The sequence below is a fragment of the Lycium ferocissimum genome, chromosome 1, assembly GCF_029784015.1.
Source record: "Lycium ferocissimum isolate CSIRO_LF1 chromosome 1, AGI_CSIRO_Lferr_CH_V1, whole genome shotgun sequence".
NCBI classification, from domain to species: Eukaryota; Viridiplantae; Streptophyta; class Magnoliopsida; order Solanales; family Solanaceae; genus Lycium; species Lycium ferocissimum.
Window position 1 is genome coordinate 11,775,613 of NC_081342.1, and position 22,933 is coordinate 11,798,545.

The 22,933-nt window shown below is 34.8% G+C and overlaps 2 protein-coding genes, 1 long non-coding RNA gene and 1 pseudogene across 5 annotated transcripts in view; 3 read left to right on the plus strand and 1 right to left on the minus strand.

The window, feature by feature from the left end:
* Positions 1-420: 420 nt before the first annotated feature.
* LOC132047954 (beta-glucosidase 11-like) lies at positions 421-17,687 on the plus strand (annotated as a pseudogene).
* Positions 6,105-11,663, plus strand: LOC132047932 (beta-glucosidase 11-like). 3 transcript variants are annotated; one of them, XM_059438905.1, is made up of 13 exons: positions 6,105-6,311; positions 7,914-7,977; positions 8,466-8,521; positions 8,594-8,669; positions 8,847-8,918; positions 9,075-9,162; positions 9,261-9,519; positions 9,616-9,731; positions 9,889-10,109; positions 10,367-10,395; positions 10,478-10,571; positions 10,695-10,785; positions 11,263-11,663. In XM_059438905.1, exons 1-13 carry the CDS (start codon positions 6,156-6,158, stop codon positions 11,495-11,497), a joined length of 1,557 nt encoding a protein of 518 aa, XP_059294888.1. In that variant the 5' UTR covers positions 6,105-6,155; the 3' UTR covers positions 11,498-11,663. The 3 variants fall into 3 exon arrangements, with proteins under 3 accessions (XP_059294888.1, XP_059294885.1, XP_059294893.1); XM_059438902.1 differs by having other exon boundaries at positions 9,261-9,731; XM_059438910.1 differs by having other exon boundaries at positions 6,105-6,142; positions 9,261-9,731.
* The window catches only part of LOC132047963 (beta-glucosidase 11-like), a 41,984-nt gene continuing 33,218 nt past the window's right edge, over positions 14,168-22,933 (plus strand). The window contains exons 1-2 of the mRNA XM_059438919.1: positions 14,168-14,225; positions 14,479-14,534. The gene's annotated coding sequence lies outside the window, so the exon portion shown is untranslated. The remainder of the gene's footprint in view (positions 14,226-14,478; positions 14,535-22,933) is intronic.
* LOC132047992 (uncharacterized) lies at positions 15,160-20,339 on the minus strand. Its single transcript, XR_009412871.1, has 2 exons — positions 20,301-20,339; positions 15,160-15,346 (listed from the first exon to the last, which is right to left on the minus strand). It is a non-coding gene; the product is annotated as an uncharacterized LOC132047992 (long non-coding RNA).

Genomic DNA, 22,933 nt, shown 5'->3' on the forward strand with positions numbered 1-22,933 from the left:
GCAACATTACTTTTGAAAGATTGTAAACTCTTCTTTTCTGATCTACCAAAGAATCTTTTCTGATGTACTCACCAAAGAATTAGTACTCTAATACTTAAGTGACTGACTGCTTTTTATTTTTTTATTTTTTCCCGGTCTATTATATACTGTAAGGAGTACTAGACTCTAGTAATAGTAGCGGAAAATGTGGAATATTTTTTTCCTCTGCTTTTTTGTCGTTTAGGAAAGTTGAGAACTTTTGGTGGCTGCTACTTATATTTTGTCCATAAAGAAATGGCCAGTTGTTGTAAATTATATTATAGTAATATAAATTTGAAAATTGGGAAACATATGCATGTGGGGAAGCAACGACTCAAATCACGCAGGCACAGAAGAAGGATGACAACACCGGCGAAGCAACTCCTATGTATATTCACAGCAATGATGCTTGTTTTCCTGGTAGTAGTTTCTGGCGCCGAGGATGTCCGGAGAAGAGACTTCCCTGATACTTTCATTTTTGGTGCTGGTTCTTCTGCTTATCAAGTCAGTTTCTTTATAACCATCCCCCATTATGTGGAGAGAGAGAGTGAGTGTGTGTGTGCTGTGTGTGTTGTGTGAGGTCAACAACAGTTCAACTGAACCCTACATTTTCAAACAAAATATTTAGATATATATGTGAAAAGTCACTGATATTTTGTTTTGAACTCAATAATTTCAAATAAGTGATTATTCCGTCTGTTCACTCACTTTTACTTGTCCAGTTTGGACTTTGCACATCCTTTAAGAAACAAAAATTAATATAAGTGTTTTACCATAATACCCATATTAATTTTTTTATTTATTTAATCCATTCACCTAGGCGCAGCTAACCTATGGTGATGGGGGGTTTGGCCGGACCCCTGCTTGTCGATGTATAATGTATTTAACCAGAAGAATACATCGAGGGCAAGGAGGACATAAACCTTAGCCTCGATGATACAATCAGAATGAGTGAAGTCACTCTGAGCAAAATAGCCTGTAGGATGTAAGCAAAATCAATGTAAAGAAGTTGAAGTTAACAGCAAAAATTATAAACCACAGTTTATCAGCTAAGTTTGATTGTTGTCAAAAGTGAACTGTCCTCTTTTGGTTCTGATTCTGAAATGAACAAAGTCCCTCTGATCATTCTTCATTAAAGCTTTAACCTCCTGGGAAAGTGAAAAAGCTTGGCCGAAGAGCCTATCAACTCTGTCAGCGAGTCCCATATTAGCAAGGTGATCAGCAACAAAGTTAGCTTCCCTGAAGCAATGTTGAAAATGTGTCCTTCCCTGGATCATAAGCTGCCTTGGCTTCAATATAAGCTCCCTAAGTTGAATAGGAGTGTTATAGGAGCCATTAATCATCTGTATAATATACTGTGAATCTGATTCAACTACTAAATCATAGTAGCCATGATCATTAAACAATTTTAGGTCTTGAGAAATGATCTGGAAAATAAGTAATTAATGCGAAGGATAAAACATGAAAAAATATGTTTTTTTCTTGATATGCTAAAAGTGACAAGTAAGAGTCAAAACGTATTTTTAGTATAGTGGACAAGTAAAAGTGAACGGAGGGAGTAAGATTTAAAATTAAACTCACCAAATCAAATTTCTGGAGCTGTAACTCAATAATCATTTAGAAGCTAAATGCAGATAACTCTCTGTGATAAGCATGACTGTAACCTGAAAAATAGTATTAACCTGTCAAATCATACTGATAGCTGTGAAAATTCATTGAACATGTGTGCATAGACATGCCTATAGTGTTTATTTGCAAGTACATTAAATTGTAGATAACTAGAAAATATATTTGTGCATAAATGTGTTTCCATATAGATGTCTAATGTTGATTAGCAAATATGGTATAAAGTAAATGCCGCTAAACTATGTGGTACGTTTGTCGAAAGGTTGAAGGAGCAGCATTTGAAGACGGAAGGATGCCTAGCATTTGGGACACCTTTGCTCATTCTGGTCTGATCTCTTATGCTTAATTTACTTTGCTAAGCTCAGAATATGAAAATATTGGTTTCTTTTAGCTTGCATATTATGGTTGTTTTGGCAGGCTAGATTATTAGATTTATAATCACATTTTACTTTGCTAAACCGTATAATTTTCAAGGACTATTATTTTTCCAGAGGGGAAAGTATACTTGCATTGTTCCTACTGCAGCAGCAAATGACACTAGATTGTACCAAAACTAAATTTTCAGGTATTTATGGAGGAGCCAATGCAGATGTATCTTGTGACGCATACCACAAATACAAGGTCTGGAAGACAGTTCAACTTTGAAGTTCATGTAATTGATTATCAGTTTTGACTGCTTGTTTATCACAGGAAGATGTAAAACTCATGGCTGATACCGGTTTGGAAGGGTATAGATTTTCCATTTCGTGGTCGAGACTTATTCCGAGTAAGCTCCATTACTCAACTACTTAGTACCTATAATGTTCTAATTATCAGTTTTATCTTCCTTCTCATTTTTTTTTTTTTTTTTAAATCTCTATGTAGATGGAAGAGGTCCTATTAATCCTAAAGGATTACAGTATTACAACAATCTCATCGATGAGCTCATCAGTCATGGTTATAATCAGATTCCCTTGTGCACTACTTATTTCTTCAATTGAAAGTTTGAATGTAGCTTGTTAGTAAGACTGAAAAGTTTTGGTCCAAAATGCTAATTAATAGATGATCTGTCGCTTATCTGATTGGCTCCACTGTGTTTTTCTTTCCCTAAATTTGTAGGAATTCAACCGCATGCTACTTTATGTCACAGTGATCTACCACAAGCACTTGAAGATGAATATGGGGGATGGATGAGTCGAAAGATAATGTGCGATGAAGAGTCCTTCTAATTTAGTTCATAATTTGGCTATTTATCTTTTTACATCTAACTGGATGCAAAAAAACTGTTCATGTTTTCCTTTTAGCAATGACTTCACTGCCTATGCGGATGTGTGCTTCAAGGAATTTGGTGACAGGGTTTTGTATTGGACTACCTTAAATGAAGTCAATGTGTTCACTATAGGTGGTTATGATATTGGGCTCTCACCCCCAAATCATTGTTCTCTACCTTCCGGAGTTAGACCCTGTTCCATGGGTAACTCTTCAACCGAGCCATACATAGTAGCTCATAATATACTACTTGCCCATTCAGCTGCTGTGAGACTATACAGGAGAAAGTACAAGGTATCGCCTTTAAACATCACATCAAATAATCTTGTATGAGAACTTACTAGTGTACTAAAGCCCCAAATGTTTGCTAACAGTGTGTATGTTACAATGCAGTCAACTCAACATGGTTTTGTGGGATTAAATCTCTTTGCATATCGGCCTCTTCCTTATACAAATAAAAGGGCTGATATAATTGCAGTACAACGATTTTACGATTTCTACATAGGCTGGTAAATGCAGAAGTTTCTTGGCTGCCTGTTAGCATCTCTTACTTTCAATACTAATGAACTGCGTATTCACAGGGACATCTAAATATCAGTATAATTCCTATTGTCAATGCAGGTTTGCCAATCCCTTAATGTTCGGAGACTATCCTGACATAATGAAGAGGAATGTTGGCTCTAGATTGCCCAAATTCACAAGAGAAGAGTCTACGCAAGTTAAAGACGCTGTAGACTTCATAGCTCTGAACCATTATCAAACAGTACATGTCAAAGATAGCCCCAGCAGCCTGGAAACTAAAATCATGGACTTCGACAATGATGGAGCATTTCAAGTTATATGTAAGAATAACGAGTAATTACCTATAGATGAAGATATCTTGATCTGTTCAATTGACATTGAAGACAATAGACATCTTTAAGTTTGGCGAGCAAAGTAAATCTTTTAAAATAATTGCAAAATCTAGTTAAATGAACCAACACCATATTTTTTACCAAGCTGATGCCAATCAGTTTCATTCTCTTTTATGTGTGACTTTAAAAAAAATCACTACTTTTTTTTTTTTTTTTGGTACCAAAAAAGAAATCACTCTTGAATTTCTTTCTTGTGTTTTCTGTAACTTTATGGATTTGTGCAGATACGGATGAGGATTCTCCACCAGGTCAGGTGAGTCTTGCGACATTCGTGAATCTACAATGCACTTTTCCTTGTTTAGGTTTATTTAATTTTTCATTGCCAATTTGTTCAGACCGAGTATCCAGCGACACACCCGGGGCTAGGAGGAGTATTAGAATATCTCAAGCAAGCTTATGGCAATCCACCTATATATATTCATGAAAATGGTTCCCTCTCACTTTTCCTCTCTCATGCTCTGGATTTCTGAGCCCTTGAAAGTTGGTTTAGAGGCTTTTTCCCCCTAATTTCAAAAAGTCTTAGAAAGCTCAGCCTGATTTGTTTTGGCAGGTCAATTGACTCCACGACATGCGACGTTAAATGATACAAGTAGGGTACAGTATCTGCAAGCTTACATTGGGAATCTGCTAGATGCTATGAGGTAAGCCCCTTTTTCACATAACACAGAGAGTATTATATGGAGTATAAGACTATAGGCCTATGGAACATTTGCATGAAATGGATGAGTTGTTCTATTTGAAAGTTTAAGCTATTAAAGATATGCCATTATTTATTTAAAATGAGCTTAACATTACCTCATGACTCTAGTAACTTTTAGTTAAATATATATTATGCGAACTAAAATCACAAATAGCCTCTTCTTTAATGTGCAGATCAAGCACTTAAGCATCCATCTTTGCAATCTAGTGATCTTAATTGATCAGAAGTTTCTAATCTAGGCATAATCTACAAATCTTTTTTTTGAAAGACTTGTGACACTAGTGGAGCAAGGATTTTTACTAAAGGAATTCAAATATAGAGAAGTAAACGTACGAAAAAGCTAAGCAGATTCAACATCTATTATACATACATAACCTTATATATAAAATGTATTTTTCCGGCGTAAGGGGTTCACCCGAACCCATTGCCCCCCCCCAAAACACACAGAGCTCCACCCATGGTTGTAACCACAAAGCAATTATATTCCTGATATTCTTTTTATGTTTTAGGAATGGGTCAAACGTGAAAGGCTACTTCATGTGGTCGTTCCTAGACTGTTTTGAGTTACTGGACGCATATGGTTCGTCATTTGGCTTATACTATGTGGATTTGAATGACAAAGACTTAACAAGATATCCAAAGCTTTCTGCACATTGGTACTCTAATTTCTTGAAGGGGAAAGCCTCCAAACATACTGCAACTCTCGAGATTGAGGACAAAGTACTTCATTCTTCCCAATAAGTACTCACAACAATGATGTATTTCACAAATGTCAGCTGATTTTGTTTCCAATTCTTGCAAATAGTGATTCATCAGGTCTATATTGGTCGTGTAACCTTGTATAATGATAATCCTAATAGTGAATTTATTGACATCTGGAGGCAGCATGTGAGGAGTATCTTAGTTCAAAACGAAAAGATTATTATCATGTGGTTCATTCCTATGTGTTGCTTTGATCAGTTTACTCCTTCAACAATATGAAAGAGCATAGAAGAAATGCTTTTGGCGATAATCAAATTAATTTCTATTTATATTTTAGACAAAATATGCTACAACTAGCTAGCTAACCAAACCGCTTCTCTAATTTCAAAATTATACATTAAATTGTTATTAATGCAAAGATTTTGACCTTTTCAAGTTTGCAGAGACTCTTATGATATTGAAAATCTAGTTTTAATTACTGTGTGCTTTTATTAAACATCATTTGAAAATTGATAATAACCCAATACGGTATTATCATAAAGAAAATTGCATTAATTTATATGAGATAAATCCTAGAATAGGAATACGTGTACTAGAAATAGATCGAGGATGGAACTATTTAAGAAAACAAAAATATCCTTTTAAATTAATCTCATGTACAATGATCTCCTCATTAGTAATTATTGCATAATAACCCCTGCGTTATTAATCATCACATAAGCAATTATTGTATTATAATTCTCGAATAATTAGTATGTGGACCAAACATCCCTTAAAGTCGGTAATCTCTACATAAAATTCAATATATTATTATCCACTGGATATTATAATTTATAATTGGAGGCCAGTTGTGAATTAATTATTGGTGGCTTCTATTACAATTTGTCCATACATTAAGATGGCGATAGGCAGAGCCAGCACTCAAATTATACAGGCACAGTGGAAGGATGTCGCCAGCGAAGCAGCTCTCAACGGCAATATTCCTTGTTTTGATTATTGTAGTGCTGGCAGACTTGCCGGTTGTAGTTTCCGGTGCCGGTGAAGTCCGCAGAGCTGACTTCCCTGATACTTTCGTTTTTGGTGCCGGTTCTTCTGCTTATCAAGTCAGTATTTTTCCAAATCACCCCACATTCTCTGCTTGTTATCTTTATGAGCCTGTGCTAAGCGATTTTGAGGTCAAAAGCATTTTGTTAAGATCAATGAGTAAAAGTGCTTTTAAGTAAAAATATGTTGCAGTTTAAAATTTATTTTTGTGAGGACAAAAATATCTAATAAATATATATTTACCAAGTACATCCCTCATTAATTTTATAATTTCTAATTATACATATTTAGGTATAGAGCTACTCATTTGATTCAAATAAAATTTAAATGTTCCAAATTAAATGAAACTCACTTCATATTCTTGTTACAATTATCAAGTTGTATTTTTATATATTTTGAATTTTATACTGCAGATATAATTCATTTGTTGTCTAAAAAGGAAAGACGTTTTTTCCTTCTTCTTTTGATCTTTAAACGACCTTATTACTTTTTTGGTACTTAAAAGAACGACAATGTTATTTTGGTTGACGTTTTTTTTTAGTATATTTAAATCATCATATATCAATATTTAATATTTTCTTTGATTTATCTATGTATTATATATTGATTAAACTTCTAATATGTACTTTTTAATCTTAATGTTAATTAAATAAAAGTAAAAACTTAATTAAAGTCTTTCATAATAGATATTCAAAATACCTTCTCTCTACAAAATTATCTTACTAATAAACGTTCATATTTTTTTTTTGTAATTTGACGCTCAAAAGCACTTTTTAGAAAAGAATAACCAAACACAATCTGCTTAGCAAAATCACTCAAAATCACCATTCAAATGAATTAGTCAAACACAAATTATTTTTCACCAAAAGTATTTTTTTGAAAAGCACTTTTCAAAATAAGTTTTTTTTGGCTGTTGCCCAAACAGGCTCTAACTCAACGCAGCATTTTCGATATAGATATACATGTGAAGAGTCATTGAAATTTAAAAGAATATTACTCTTCCTGTCCTAATTTATGTGGCACAGTTGAACTTTTAAGAGTCAAGCTTTTTTGGTTTTGACCATAGAATTTTAAGTATTTTGAATTTTTTTTTACACATTTAGAAACAAAGTAAAGAAAGACTATAAGGCACAATAATTAATAATTCAAAATATTTTTTTTGTAAAAAAAAAAAAATTACTGTCAAAGAAAACTCATTTCATTCTCAAAATCCGAATGGTGCAGCATAAATAGGGGCGGAAGGACTATGTTCTGAACCCAGAAACGTAATCTTTTGAGTGTTAAAAAATTAAAGATAATTCATCCACCAAATTAATATCTTGAAATCGCTTCTGCGACTGTACAAAAGATACCTACATAATCTTATCATTTAGAAGCTATATGCAGAGAACTCGCTGTGATAAGCATGATTGGTAATCTGATAAACAGTAATTAACCTGTTATAACTGGTCAAATTATACTGATTGCTGAAAAAATTCATCGTATATGTGTGTGTAAACACACGTATAATGTTGATATGCAAATACATTAAATTGTGGATAACTACAAAAAGATATATGCACTAATGCGCATGCATGTTTTTCGGTATAGATGTATAGTGTTGATTAGCAAATACGGTATAAAGTAGATGCCGCTAAACTATGTGGTATGTTTGTCGAAAGGTTGAAGGAGCAGCATTTGAAGATGGAAGGATGCCTAGCATTTGGGACACCTTTGCTCATGCTGGTTTGTTCTCTTTAACCCTTGTGGTTTACTTTGCTAACCTCAGAATATGAAAATATGGTTCCTTTTAACTTGCATATTATGCTTCACGGACTAAGTTATCCCGCTTGGAGGTGGTTAATACCTAGTTTGATGAAATATCGAGGATTAAGTTGGAGACTAAATTTATATTTTTTTTGGTTGAAGGTATAAATTTATCCCATCCCACCTTGTCCCATGAACCAAACGACTCCTTATATAGATTTATAATCACAGTTTACTTTGCTAATCTCAGAATATGAATATATGGTTCCTTTTAACTTGCTTATTATGGTTTTCTTGGTAAGCTTCGATAGATTTATAATTATAGTTCACTTTGCTAAACCATATAATTTTGCTAAACCATATAATTTTCAAGGATTATTATGGTTCGGGACGGGCAAGTATATTTGCCCTGTTCCTATTGCATCAGCAAATGATACTAGATTGTACCGTGTCCCCTAAATTTTCAGGTATTTATGGAGGAGCCAACGCAGATGTATCTTGTGACGCATACCACAAATACAAGGTCTGGAAGACAGTTCAACTTTGAGTTCACGTAATTGATTATCAGTCGAGTTTGACTGCTTGTTTATTGCAGGAAGATGTAAAACTCATGGCTGATACGGGGTTGGAAGGGTACAGATTTTCCATTTCGTGGTCGAGACTTATTCCCGGTAGGCTCCATTATCCCTTGTTTTGACTACTTGTCTCTTGTCTCATTTGATTGGCTTTGATCCCTACCTTATGACCTTGGCCAACTTTCTTCATCCATTCAACTACTTAGTATCTATGATGTTTTTATCAGTTTTAGTTTTCGTCTCATTCGTGCTTTTTGCTTAATCTCATTGTAGATGGAAGAGGTCCTATTAATCCTAAAGGATTACAGTATTACAACAATCTCATCGATGAACTCCTCAGTCATGGTTCTAATCTCATTCCCTTATGCTTACTTATTTCTTCAGAAGAAAGTTTGAATGTACTTGTTAGTAAGAGTGAAAATTCTGGTCCAAAATGCTAGTTAGATGATCTGTCGCTTTTCTGATTGGCTCCACTGTGTTTTTATTTCCCTAAATTTGTAGGAATTCAACCACATGTTACTTTATGTCACAGTGATCTACCACAAGCACTTGAAGATGAATATGGGGGATGGATGAGTCGAAAGATAATGTGCGATGAAGAGTCCTTTTAATTTAGTTCATAATTTGGCTATATATCTTTTTTACATATAACTGGATGCAAAAAAACTGTTCATGTTTTCCTTTTAGCGATGACTTCACTGCCTATGCGGATGTGTGCTTCAAGGAATTTGGTGACAGGGTTTTGTATTGGACTACCTTAAATGAAGTCAATGTGTTCACTATAGGTGGTTATGATAATGGGTTAACACCCCCAAATCATTGTTCTCCACCTTCCGGAATTAGACCCTGTTCCATAGGTAACTCTTCAACCGAGCCATACATAGTAGCTCATAATATACTACTCGCCCATTCAGCTGCCGTGAGACTATACAGGAGAAAGTACAAGGTATCCCCTTTAAACATCATATCAAATAATCTCTGCGAAATTAATAGTGTACTAAAGCCCCAAATTTTTGCTAATAGTGTGCATGTTCCAATGCAGTCAACTCAACATGGTTTTGTGGGATTAAATCTCTTTGCATATCGGCCTCTTCCTTATACAAATACAACAGCTGATACAATTGCAGTACAACGAGTTTATGATTTTTACATAGGCTGGTAAGATGCATAAATTTCTTGGCCTATTAGCATCTTTAACTTTCAACACTAATGAAATAACTATACCCAGACCTTCTAAGGTCATCTTGATTATGATTCTGGATATAATGCATGTGTGAGCTTATTTGGTTCAGTACAATTCCTATTGTTAATGCAGGTTTGCCAATCCCTTAATGTTTGGCGACTATCCTGACATAATGAAGAGGAATGTTGGCTCTAGATTGCCCAAATTCACAACAGAAGAGTCTACGCAAGTTAAAGGCGCTATAGACTTCATAGCCCTGAACCATTATCAAACAGTACATGTCAAAGACAGCCCCAGCAGCCTGGGACTTAAAATCAGGGACTTCAATGACGATGGAGCATTTGAAGTTATATGTAAGAATAATGAGTAATTCTTTCTAAATGAAGATAAATTGATCTGTTCAATTGACAATTGAAAGATAATGGTCATCTTAAGATTGGTGATCAAGTTGATCTTCTAAATAGTTGCATAATCTAGTGAACAAACACCAGTTCTTTTACCAAGCTTGATGCCAATCAGTTTCGTTCTCGTTTATATATTAGCGTGACATGAAAAATTAACTACTTCAATGTCTTTCTTATGTTTTTTGTAACTTTATGAATTTATGCAGATACTGATGATGATTCTCCTCCAGGTCAGGTGAGTCTTGCGACATGCGTGAATCTGCAATGTACTTTGCCTTGCTTAGGTTTATTTAATTTTTCATTGACAATTTGTTCAGACTGAGTATCCAGTGACACACCCGGGGCTAGGAGGAGTATTACAATATCTCAAGCAAGCTTATGGCAACCTACCTATATATATTCATGAAAATGGTTCCCTCTCGCTCTCCCTCTCTCATGCTCTGGATTTCTGATCCCCAGAAAGTTGGTTTAGATGTTTTTCTTTTCTTTAAAGTCAAAAAGTCTTAGAAAGCTCAGCCTGATTTGTTTTGGCAGGTCAAATGACACCACGAAATGCGACGTTAAATGATACAAGTAGGGTACTGTATCTGCAAGCTTACATTGGGAATTTGCTTGATGCTATGAGGTAAGCCCCTTATTCACATAAGACGTTATTTATGAGACTGTAGGCCTATGGAACATTTGCATGAAATGGATGAATTGTTCTATCCGAAAGTTTAAGCTATTAAAGATATGACATTATTTATTTATAATGGGCTTAACATTACCTTACGACTCTAGTTACTTTTAGTTAAATATATATATATATATATATATATATTTATGTGAACTAAAATCCCAAATAGCCTCTTCTTTAACGTGAAGATTAATCACTTGAGCATCTCATCTTTGCAATCTAGTGGTCTTGATTGATCAGATGTGTCTTTTCTGTGCATGCTCAGCAAATCTTTCTGACTGTGGCTGAACTAGGATTTTTACCAAGAAGATCCAAAATATAGAGAATTACACATATGAACCCCCTTGCGTCCACTAGCTCCGCCTATGCTTGAAGCCACAAAGCAGTTATGTTTAGATATTCCTGATATTCTTTTTTATGTTTTAGGAATGGATCAAACGTCAAAGGCTACTTCATGTGGTCGTTCCTAGATTGTTTTGAGTTAATGGACGCATATGGTTCGGGATTTGGTCTATACTATGTGGATTTGGATGACAAAGAATTACGAAGATATCCAAAGCTTTCTGCACATTGGTACTCTAATTTCTTGAAGGGGCAAGGTTCCAAACATAGTGCAGTTTATAAGATTGAGGACAACAAAGTACTTCATTCTTCCCAATAAGTATTTTGTGGTTGCCAATATATCTCACAACAATGATGTATTTCAGAAATATCAGCTGATTTTGTTTCCAATTCTTGCATACAGTAATTCATCAGGTCTAAATTAGTCGTGTAACCTTGTATAATCATAATCCTAATAGTGAATTATTTATAATCTGGAGGCAGCATATGAGGAGTATCTTAGTTCAAAACGAAAAGATTATTATCATGTAGTTCTTTAATATGTGTTGCTTTGATCAAAACGAGAAGAAATGCTTCTGACGATAATCAAATTAGTTTCTATTTATTTATTAGACAAAATATGCTACAACTAGCTAGCTAACCAATCGCTTCCCTAATTTCAACTAGACATTAAATTGTTATTAACGCAAAGATTTTGACCTATCAAGTTTGCAAAGACTTTTATGATATTGAAAATCTAGTTTTAATTACTTTATATTTTTATTAGACATCATTTGAAAGTTGAAAATAACACAATACAGTATTATCGTTTTTTTTTTTTTTTTTTTAAATTTTTTTTTTTATTTTTTTTATTTTTATTTTTATTTTTTAAGGTTCTAAAAAGTTCAGAAAACACGATACTCAGTCTAGTTTAATCATCTTTACAAGCGATCAGTAATGGTCTTATTCCTGAATATATGAGAATCAAACTTCAAAGCGTAAACTCCTTGGTTTTATTGTGTGAATTCTGTCTTTTTTAATTGACTTCAACTTCTTCTTTTTTCCTTCTTTTGTGCAAATGCTTAATTTGAATGAACCTAGGTTCTTTATTTTGAAGGTGTTAGAGTTAAATAAAATAATTTAATCTTTCTTCCATATAATTAGTGACTTAGTTTATGTAGACGCCTCCACTTTCAAGTTTCAACTGATAGGCCAGGAGTTTTAGTCACATAAAGAGTCACTGGGGAACCATAGTTGATCTTTCTTTTACCCAAAAAATGATGAAGAAAAAAGTATTGATTTAAGAAAATATTGAATGTTCTAATGCTGATTTATACATATATGGGAAAAATATGCGATATCTAGTACAGTAAAATATTAAGTAAAAAGTTAAGGGTTGAAAGGATAATCCAAAAGTAAGCATTTTGTGTTTTGGATATTTGTTCTTGTTTAGATTCTCTTTTAAGAGAGTTGACAAGTGTGTGAAGATAGAACCTGGAGATTATTCGGCTGCTCTACTAGTCTTGGTAATTGACTCACTCATCAGTGTTGTGTACGAATTCGATCCTTCATGACCATATCACCTACTCCCTCCGTCCCAAAAAGATTATTCTCTTTTGACTTGACACAAAGTTTAAGAAATAAATGAAGACTTTTGAAATGTGTGGTCCAAAATAAGCCTGAGATATTTGTATGGCTGTAAATCATCTCATAAAGTTAAATTGTTTCTAAATATAAAAAGGGGATAATCTTTTTGGGACAAACTAAAAAGGAAAGGAGGAAAATCTTTTTGGGACAGAGGGAGTATATATTTTGAAGTTTGGCACCTGTCTAGTAGTTTAGTTCAACACGATATCTGATTGCAAAATGCTTACTGAAAAGGACAGATACTAATTCATTGGTAAATTGTTCTTTAATCACATTTTTCCTCCAGAAAGAACCGGCCAGTTGGAAATTTATAGTTATATAAGACAAAATGAGATACTATATATTACGAGTTTTTTGGAGTTACAAGAGTACCTATAAAACAATTGGCTATCGAAAGGCAGAGCCGGCAGCGCCACGTGGCACACAAGAAGGATGATGACTCTGGCGAAGCAGCTCCGATGTATATTCGCGGCGATGATGCTTGTTTTGACGGTTTTAGTTTCTGGCGCTGATGATGTCCGCAGAACGGACTTCCCTGATACTTTCGTTTTCGGTTCCGGTTCTTCTGCTTATCAAGTCAGTACTTTTTGCTTCCGCATTTTATATATGTGTATACACTTAAATGTACTACCTAACTTATGTACATTGGCGGTGAATAACAGCGTCTGCCTTTAAGTGACCTGATACTTAAATTCTTACTTATATAGTGTTGATTAGTAAATATTGTAGACAATAGACAACTAGCTATTACATGTGTATGTGTGTATGCATCAATATAAATATTGTTGATTAGAATACATATATTACATGCATGTGCACACATATAGGGCGGATTTGGGATTTAAAGTTCATGAATTCCTATTTCCTACAACAACCTTAAGTTAATATACAATAATAACTGAGTTCACCTACATATGCAAAGTTTCTGCGGAAGTTACTCATTCACATGACCCATAACTTCTAAGCTAGGTCCACCTTTTCCGGCACACATATGCGTATTGTAATATATGTGTATATCTTATTTATCTCTGGTAGCTACTGCTTTTTTTTTTTTCCAGACTGTTTTATCATATCTTTTTCGCTTTCGTTAGTTTCATTTTCATACTGCTATGAACTGCTTGTCCTTATCTGACTTTTTTTGTCACGCTTTCTCTTGAGCCGAGGGTCTTTCGGAAACAACCTCCTTACCTTCCAAGGTAGGGGTAAGGTCTGCGTACACTTTACCCTCCCCAAACCCCACATTGTGGGATTTCACTGGGTAAGTTGTTGTTGTTGTTGTGTGTATATATGGATATACAGTGTTGATTAGCGAAACAGTAGAATGTAAATACTTGACTAGTGGTTCGCTTGGCGAAAGGTTGAAGGGGCAGCATTTGAAGATGGAAGGACTGCTAGTATTTGGGACACCTTTGCTCATGCTGGTTTGTTCTCTTTAATCTTGTGATTGTAGTAACCTTGTTAGTCTCTGAACATCGAAGTGTTACTTTTTAGTTGTATGTTATGGTTTTTTAGCAGGATGAACTAATATATCTTGTAAATAATAAAATCATAAAATCTTCTTAGTTTTAAAGAAACTATAGGTGTAGTAAATAAAAAGATATATTAAAAGATTGTTATGATTCGGAGAGGCCAGTATATTTGACACTAAATTGTATAAGTCCCCTAAATTTTCAGGTGAATATGGAGGAGCCACTGCAGATGTATCTTGTGATGCATACCATAAATACAAGGTCAAGAAGCAGAAACAATATCTGTTTAAATTTGAGTTTGCATAATTGATGAGTAAGAAGGGGAGCCTTGGCGTTGCTGCCATGTGACTGGGAGGTCACGGATTCGAGCCGAGGAAACAGTCTCTTGCATAAATGCAGGGTAAGGCTGCATACAATAGACCCTTGTGGTCCGGCTCTTTGCGGGAGCTTAGTGCACCAAGCTGCCCTATAATTGATGAGTAATGTGATTGGCCTAAGAATTGTTTATTGCAGGAAGATGTAAAACTCATGGCTGACACAGGTTTGGAAGGGTATAGAGTTTCCATGTCGTGGTCGAGACTTATTCCTAGTAAGCTCTTTTATTCAGTTACTTAGTACATAGAATGTTGTTGTAAGTTTTATCTTTCTTTCTCATACTTGTTTTTTGCTCTCTATGTAGATGGAAGAGGTCCTGTTAATCCTAAGGGATTGCAGTATTACAACAATCTCATCAATGAGATCGTCAGTCATGGTTATAATCACATTTCCCAATGCACCAGTTTTTTTTTTTTTTTGTTTTTTTGTTTTTTTTTTCAGTTGAAAGTTTGGATGTAGCTTCTTGTTAGTAAGAATAAGAAAAATTATCGTCCAAAATGCTACTCCCTCCGGATCAAAAAGAGTGTACACTTAGCTATTTGCACACCCCTTAAAAAATACTAACTCTTACGCAAAAATAGGTAATTTGACTAAACTACCCCTAATTAAATAGGCATTGGGATTTTATCACACAACACTTAATAGGGGCAAAGTTGGAAAAATAAGATTAACTCTTTCTTGATTTGATAAAATGGATACTTTTTTCGACCTGGGGTTAAAAGGCTGCTGACACTCTTTTTGATCCGGAGGGAGTAGTTAATAAATGATCTGTCACTTATCTGATTGGGGTCATTGCGCTTTTATCTCCCTTATTTTGTAGGAATTCAACCACATGTTACTCTATGCCACAGTGATCTACCACAAGCACTTGAAGACAAATATGGAGGATGGATGAGTCGAGAGATAATGTGTGATGCAGAATACTTCTAATTTAGTTCATTTTGCTACACAATCGGAATAATATAACATGATTGTTCATGTTGTCCTTTCAGCGACGACTTCACTGCCTATGCGGACGTGTGCTTCAAGGAATTTGGTGATAGAGTTTTGCACTGGACCACCTTGAATGAGGCCAATGTATTCGCTCTAGGCGGTTATGATAATGGAATGACCCCGCCAAATCATTGTTCCCAGCCTTTCGGAGTGAGACCTTGCTCCATGGGTAACTCTTCAACCGAGCCATACATAGCAGGTCATAATTTACTACTCGCCCATTCAGCTGTGGTGAGACTCTACAGGAGAAAGTACAAGGTATCACCGTTAAACATCATAATGCATGAGCGATTACTATTTACTAGTGTTCTAAAGCCCCAAATATTTGCTAATAGTGTGTATGTTCCAATGCAGTCAACTCAACATGGTTCTGTTGGATTAAATCTCTTTGCGTTTTGGTCTCTTCCTTATACAAATCAAACAGCCGATATTATTGCAGCGCAACGAGCTAATGATTTTTACCTGGGCTGGTAAGACGCAAAAGTTTCTTGGCCTATTTATATCTCGAATATCTCAAACATATACGCTAATGGACTGAACATTATTTGGTTCGCTATAACTCCTGTCCACATTGCAGGTTTGCCAACCCCTTAATATTTGGAGACTATCCTGATATAATGAAGAAGAATGCTGGCTCTAGATTGCCCAAATTCACAAGACAAGAATCTAAGAAAGTTAAAGGTGCTATAGACTTCATAGCCCTGAACCATTATATGACAGTACGTGTCAAAGACAGCTCCAGCAGCCTGGAAAATGATATCAGAGACTTCAGCGCCGATGCAGCATTTCAATTTATATGTAAGAATAGTGACTAATGCATCAATTATCATAAAATAAAAATAATGATTAGTATTCGGCATAAATTTGGTCGAGTGAACCAACGTCAGTTCCTTTTTAGCTTGGAGGCCGATCAGTTTTTTTCTCTGTTGTAGATTTGTCTGACGTCATGATTTAATGCTTCTACTCTCTCTTTATTTACGCAGTGACACAAGGTGCCACACCACCAGGCCTGGTGAGGATCGCAACATCCTTCAATTCTACGGTGCACTTTGCCTTGTTTAGATATATTTAACATTTCATTGACAATTTGTTCAGGCTGAGTATCCAAGGACAGAACCAGGTCTGCAAGGAGTACTAGAATATTTCAAGCAAGCTTATGGCAATCCACCTATGTATATTCATGAAAATGGTTCCCCTCCTCTCTCTGTATCTCTCATTCACACACACAAACACACATCATATGCCTATACCTTTGCTTTGAAATTTTGACCCCAGCAAAGTCGTATTATACATGTTGGCGTCCCATCAAACAAGAACTCTAAAAGCCTGGTGTTGTTTGTTTTGGCAGGTCAAATGACACCGCGAAATGCGACGTTAAATGACACAACGAGGGTAGAATATCTGCAAGCTTATATTGGGAATTTGCTTGATGCTGTGAGGTAAGCCCCCTATCTTCACATTACATATTTGTTATTGATGAAAAGTTACGTTTAACTGTTACATGACATATTTTACTGGATATTTTTCTTACCATTACATTACAACCATCTGTTTGTTATTATAGGAATGGATCAAATGTCAAAGGCTACTTCACATGGTCATTTTTAGACTGTTTTGAGTTACTGGACGCATATGGTTCGGGATTTGGCCTACTATGTGGATTTGGATGACAAAGAATTACGAAGATATCCAAAGCTTTCTGCACATTGGTACTCTAATTTCTTGAAGGGGAAAGGTTCCAAACATAGTGCAGTTTATAAGATTGAGGACAACAAAGTACTTCATTCTTCCCAATAAGAATCTTTTCTCTTCGTGAGTATTGTGTTATCAATCGCGGTTAGGGATTTCACAAATTCTTTATTGCAACTTTTGCAAATAAGATTCATAAATCATAATCTAGACGATTGACCATGTACCCTTGTACAAGGATGGATGTTAATGCTAATTAGAGAAAAGGTCCAAAACAGTACACTATCTTTGAGTTTGGACTCAGGATCATCCGTTTTCTTTTACTCGGAATATAAATAGTCTATGATGTTTGCTAAAGTGGTGCACCTTTGGTTACTCCTAAAACATTCTGTTAACTTTAGCTGAGATAGAACCTTTTTATTTTCTTCCTGAGGTGGATCTTCTCAACTGAAAAAATCTCTCTCAGTCTTAAGCTGTAATGCTTCTTCACCAAAAGGGTCAAAGGAAGTTCTACATAAACTAAGCTTTTTGATCTAGTTCTTTAAGTTGTTCGTTAGCCGTGAATTATTGATGGAGTATTTTTTCTTCACTTACTCATGTTAAATCAGTTGTTCACTTTGTTGGATGAAACATTCATGGTTGGATTCTTAAGCTTTCGCATTTATAGAAGAGTTAGAGCTAATTATATTTTGGGTGCTCAAATTAAATCAGTAAGGTTGAAACCATATTACTCTATTTTCTATTGACAAATTATTTTCTATATAACTCGCTTCAGTTATGTGTTGTGTCTATCCTTTAAATATTGGCTAAAGTCATAAGGGGTCCTCTGTTCACGATTTTTTGTTGTAACACATTATTTTAATTGAGAACATACCCTGAAGGTTGGGTGCTCAAATCTGTAAGGTTGAAACCATATTACTCTATATTCTATTGACAAATTTTTTCTTTTTATATAACTCGTTTCATTTATGTTAATGATTGGCTATAGTCATAAGCGGCCCCTATAGTTGTAACCGTACGCACATCCATTCATACCAAGCTCTTGGAAATACCATTGCTTTGAGGTAACTATATATATCGTTCATCCAAACCCTTCCACAATTCAAGTGGATTATTCATGGTTAAGTTTTCTATCTTTAATTCTTTGTTAGAATGACGACGACGAAAAATCACAGCCTATGTTTTATCCTGATTTGATGTTTGATTTCCTTGTATGATAGGATTCCCAAGACTTTTAGCTTTAAGGTGAATTTCAGCATCAAGAACTTAAGATAAATATTTTCTTTCCAGTATGTTATGAGCAGCTTTAATAAATTCGATATAGTAAAAACAATAAAATGAAATAACTGAGTTAGAAAATTACAAGAAATATATATTATCAATGGAAAACTTTATAATTATGAGTCAGTTCATCTTGTCTACTTGGTATTCCAGATCAAAACGAAGGGTTATTGCATAATTATTACCAGAACCCAAACGATGTAATCAGGCATATTTTAAAAAACTAGTTTTACACACATGATTTGCACGTGTATACTTAACATTTATTACTTACGCGTACAAAAAATAAAAATTTATCACCTAATTATATACATATTCTAAAGTATCTAAGTTTAAACTCAAATTTATAGCGTACAAAAGTAGACAATAACACTACTTTGGGCCATAAATACTTACATGCTAAATCATATACTCCATGTTGTCTTTTGATCTACAAATATCATAATCATAATACACTATAAACAACAAATCAATTAGTGGCAATCCTAAATCAGTCTTTCAGAGAAACCACCCCCTCCTTTCCGTAGCTCACGAAACTTGGCTAGCGCCACAGATGGAGATGGCGGTCTTCGAATTCATCATCCGTGAAGTTTGAAGGTGACAGGAGTTGAATCTGGCGATTATTCGGAATCTCTCAATTTTTTTTTATTTCTGCAATTTTTTTTGTAAGGGAGAAAAAGGAAACGATAAAATAAAGAAAACGAAGATAAATTATCAGAAATTGTCTGCTAAATCGAAAATTATCTTTAAAGAAAATGTGAACCATTTCTTGCCTTTATATAGTTGTTCATGATTAATGTTCTTTGGACTTCCCTTTGACGTATTTATTAATTGATTAGCATACATTTAATTAGTTAATGGCTCTTCAAATTCTACAGGTTTTTTGCTTTTGATAAATAATAATTGCCTTAATGATGTTGTTAAGCCTCCTTTCTATACGTGTTCAATCTTAAGCTGTTATTCGAGTTTTGTTTGTCATTAATAATCTTGAATTAATATTTGTATTTAACCAGAATGTTATGATAAACATACATTGAATGATTTTATACACTACTTTAATGTCAGACTACTATTTATTTGTAATAACTTTTCACATTCTGCTCATTATTCTCGGCCTTCAGGTATGAAAACTTTGTTTCCATGATTCACAAATATTAATTTGGATCATTTGGCAGGATAGGTGCACAAAAAATTAAGTTGACTATTATTGATTTCCTGTTGAATATCTGATTCCTAAACGTTACACTTATCCAAAAGTCATTTGATTGAAAGTAAATTTGTTATTGATTTCATATTAAAGATACATTAACTTTAATTTTACTTTTAGTTTTTGTACGTTAATGCCAAGGGAATAATGCATGCTGAATGGGGAAAAATGCCCAACATTTTAAGGGTATTAATGTCCAACAACAATTTAAGGTTATTTTAGTAATTCAACTTGCAACTTTGTTGCTTCCCTTTTTTGATACTCCCTCCGGATCAAAAAGTGTCCACTTAGTCATTTGCACACCCCTTAAGAAAATATTAACTCCTATACAAAAATAGATAATTTGACTAAACTGCCCCTAGTTAAATAAATATTGGGATTTGATCACATAACACTTAATTGGGGCAAATCTGGAAAGATAAGATTAATTCGTAAATTTGTAAAGATAAGATTAATTCTTTCTTAATTTGATAAGTGGACACTCTTTTTGACCCAAGAAAAAAAAAATTAAGTGATCACTCGTTTTTACCCCCCAAAAAAAAAACTAAGGGTGTGTTCGGTATGGAGGAAAATGTTTTCCTGAAAAATGGAAGAAAATGTTTTCCTAGAACATAAGTGAATTTCTCATGTTCGTTTGGTTGATAGAAAACGTTTTCTGAAAAATACTCATCCAAGCCTCACCAACTCCAACCCAACCCCATACCTCCAACCCCACCCGCACCCCACTCCCAGGCACCCACCCACCCCCAACCCTTCCAAAAAAAAAAAATTTCTTTTGATTTTTTTTTTTTTTTGTTTTTTGCACCCCCCCCCCAACCCTCACCAACTCCAACCCAACCCCATACCCCCACCCCACCCACACTCCACTCCCGCTCACCCACCCCTAAGCCCCACCCCCTCCATTTTTTATTTTTTTTTTATTTTTGCACCCCCATCCCCAACCACTCCCTTCACCCATACACCACCCCGTCCCCCCGCACCCACCCACCCCCTCCCACAACATTTTTTTTGAAGTTTTTAATTTTTTTTCTAAATTTTCTACACGACCACATCCCCCATCACCCCCTTCCCCCTTGCGTGGAACCCATACCACACCAACACCCCCCTCCCCTACCCCAACCCCAATTTTTTTTTTTTTTTGAAGTTTTTAATTGTCTTTTGCGGGTTTCTACACCCCCCGCACACCCCTACCAAAAAAAAAAAAAAATCTTTTCACCACACACCCCCTCGCCCCCCACCCAGAATACCCCATCACCCCTTCCAAAAGTTTTAATTTTTAACCACGCAAACATTTAATTTTTATAATTGCCAACTTTTTTAGGGGGTTGGGGGGGGGGGGGGTGGGGTGCAAATGTCAAAACATTTTTTATCAAAAAAAATATTTTTTGTGGTTGGGGGGGGTAGGGGGGTGAGGTGGGGGTTGGGGGGTTGCAAAAAATAAAAAAAAATGTCAAAACTTTTTTTTCAAAAATATTAATTTTTTTTTTTTGCCGGGGGGGGGGGTGACGGGGGTAGGGGGTGCGGGTTGGGGTGGGGGAAAAAAAAACTTTTTTTTTGTCGGGGGGTAGGGGTGCGGGAGGGGTAGGGTGTGGGGGGTGCAAAAAAAAAAAGTCAACTTTTTTTTTTTTTCAAATTTTTTTTTTTTTTTTTTGCGGGGGGCGGGGGGGTGAGGTGGTGGTGGGTGGGGTGGCGGGGTGCGAGGGGGTTGGGAGTGGTTGGGGTTTGGTGGTTGGGATTGGGTTGGGTGGTGGTAGGGTGGTTGGTGGAATAAACTTGTGAACTTGTCTTCCCTACTTTTATTAGGGAAGTCATTTTCCCCAATTTTGAGGAAAATGTTTTCCAAAAGAAAATATTTTTCAAAATTTTTGACCAAACGAACATGAGAAAATTGAAAAACATTTTCCGGAAAATGTTTTCCTCCATACCGAACACACCCTAAGTGGACACTCTTTTTGATCCAGAGGGAGTATGATTTAATAAATGTATTAAGTCACTTAAATAGGATTCATGTTTACACATTCCCAAAGCAGCGGTTACACTTCCAAAAATGAATGTAGAATTCACTTTATTAAAAGTTACTCCCTTCGGATAAAAAAGAGTGTCTACTTAGCCATTTGTATATCTCTTAAGAAAATACTAATTTCTCGCAAAAATAAGTAATTTGACTAAACTACCCTTAATTAAATAGGTATTGAAATTTAATCACTTAACACTTAATAAGGACAATTTTGAAAAAATAAAATTAACTGTATATTGATTTGATAGGTGAACACTCTTTTTGACCAAAAAAAAAAACCGGTAAGTGGATACTCTTTTTTATCCGAAAAAAAGTAATATTTAATGTTGGATTAAAAAATCCAATAATCATACAACGTGGAAGAACTCACCGGCTTCAGTAACATATATGTAAAGAATTGGAAGGGACTCGAGCCATACAACGTGATCATTTAAATGTGCCAGAAAATTCATTATAATTTAATGGAGATTTTATTTCTGAAGTGTTTTTACAATCTTGTACATGAGTATTGAAGGAATAGTTCATGACTAAAGGGTAAAAATGTCCTCCAATTTTTAATGGACATTTTGGTAATTCAACTTTTCAACTTAGAATCTTTCCACTTTTAGAATCATCATATATATATATATATATATATATAGGTCAACCAGGCATATTTTAATTTCAAAAGCAAATAAGGTCTGGTCAAGTAATCTCATTAATAATAGCATAGTTTGCTGTACACAGAAGATGTTCCAATAGGTTAGTTAGCATAGATCTTGATTTGCCGAGTACAACTAAACTTTACAGCAGGTGGCGGCGTTTGTCCGAAAATTTCATAAATGCTACTGAATGAGTCAATAAGTATGTATGTATCTTACGACATTTGATGTTTGGATCTCATTTAGCTGTTATAAACAAAAATACGTAAAAATTTATTTTTATGTACTTTTTATGTTATAAATGAAAACAAAATACTTGTTAATATCGATTTCATTAATTAAAATTGTAGTGACTAATAAATTTGTAACTAGTTGTACTGTATCGATAAAGAATTAAAATCTAAGGAACGTATGCATTTTAAATTAATTAAAAATTTAAATGTTTCAAGTTTGACAT

Excerpts from the sequence above, each read along its gene's own strand:
- LOC132047932 (XM_059438902.1), top strand. The coding sequence starts at position 6,156 with ATGTCGCCAGCGAAGCAGCTCTCAACGGCAATATTCCTTGTTTTGATT. Across the intron at positions 8,670-8,846 it reads GTGGTCGAGACTTATTCCCG|ATGGAAGAGGTCCTATTAAT; the intron begins GTAGGCTCCATT and ends ATCTCATTGTAG. Across the intron at positions 10,572-10,694 it reads TATATATATTCATGAAAATG|GTCAAATGACACCACGAAAT; the intron begins GTTCCCTCTCGC and ends TTGTTTTGGCAG.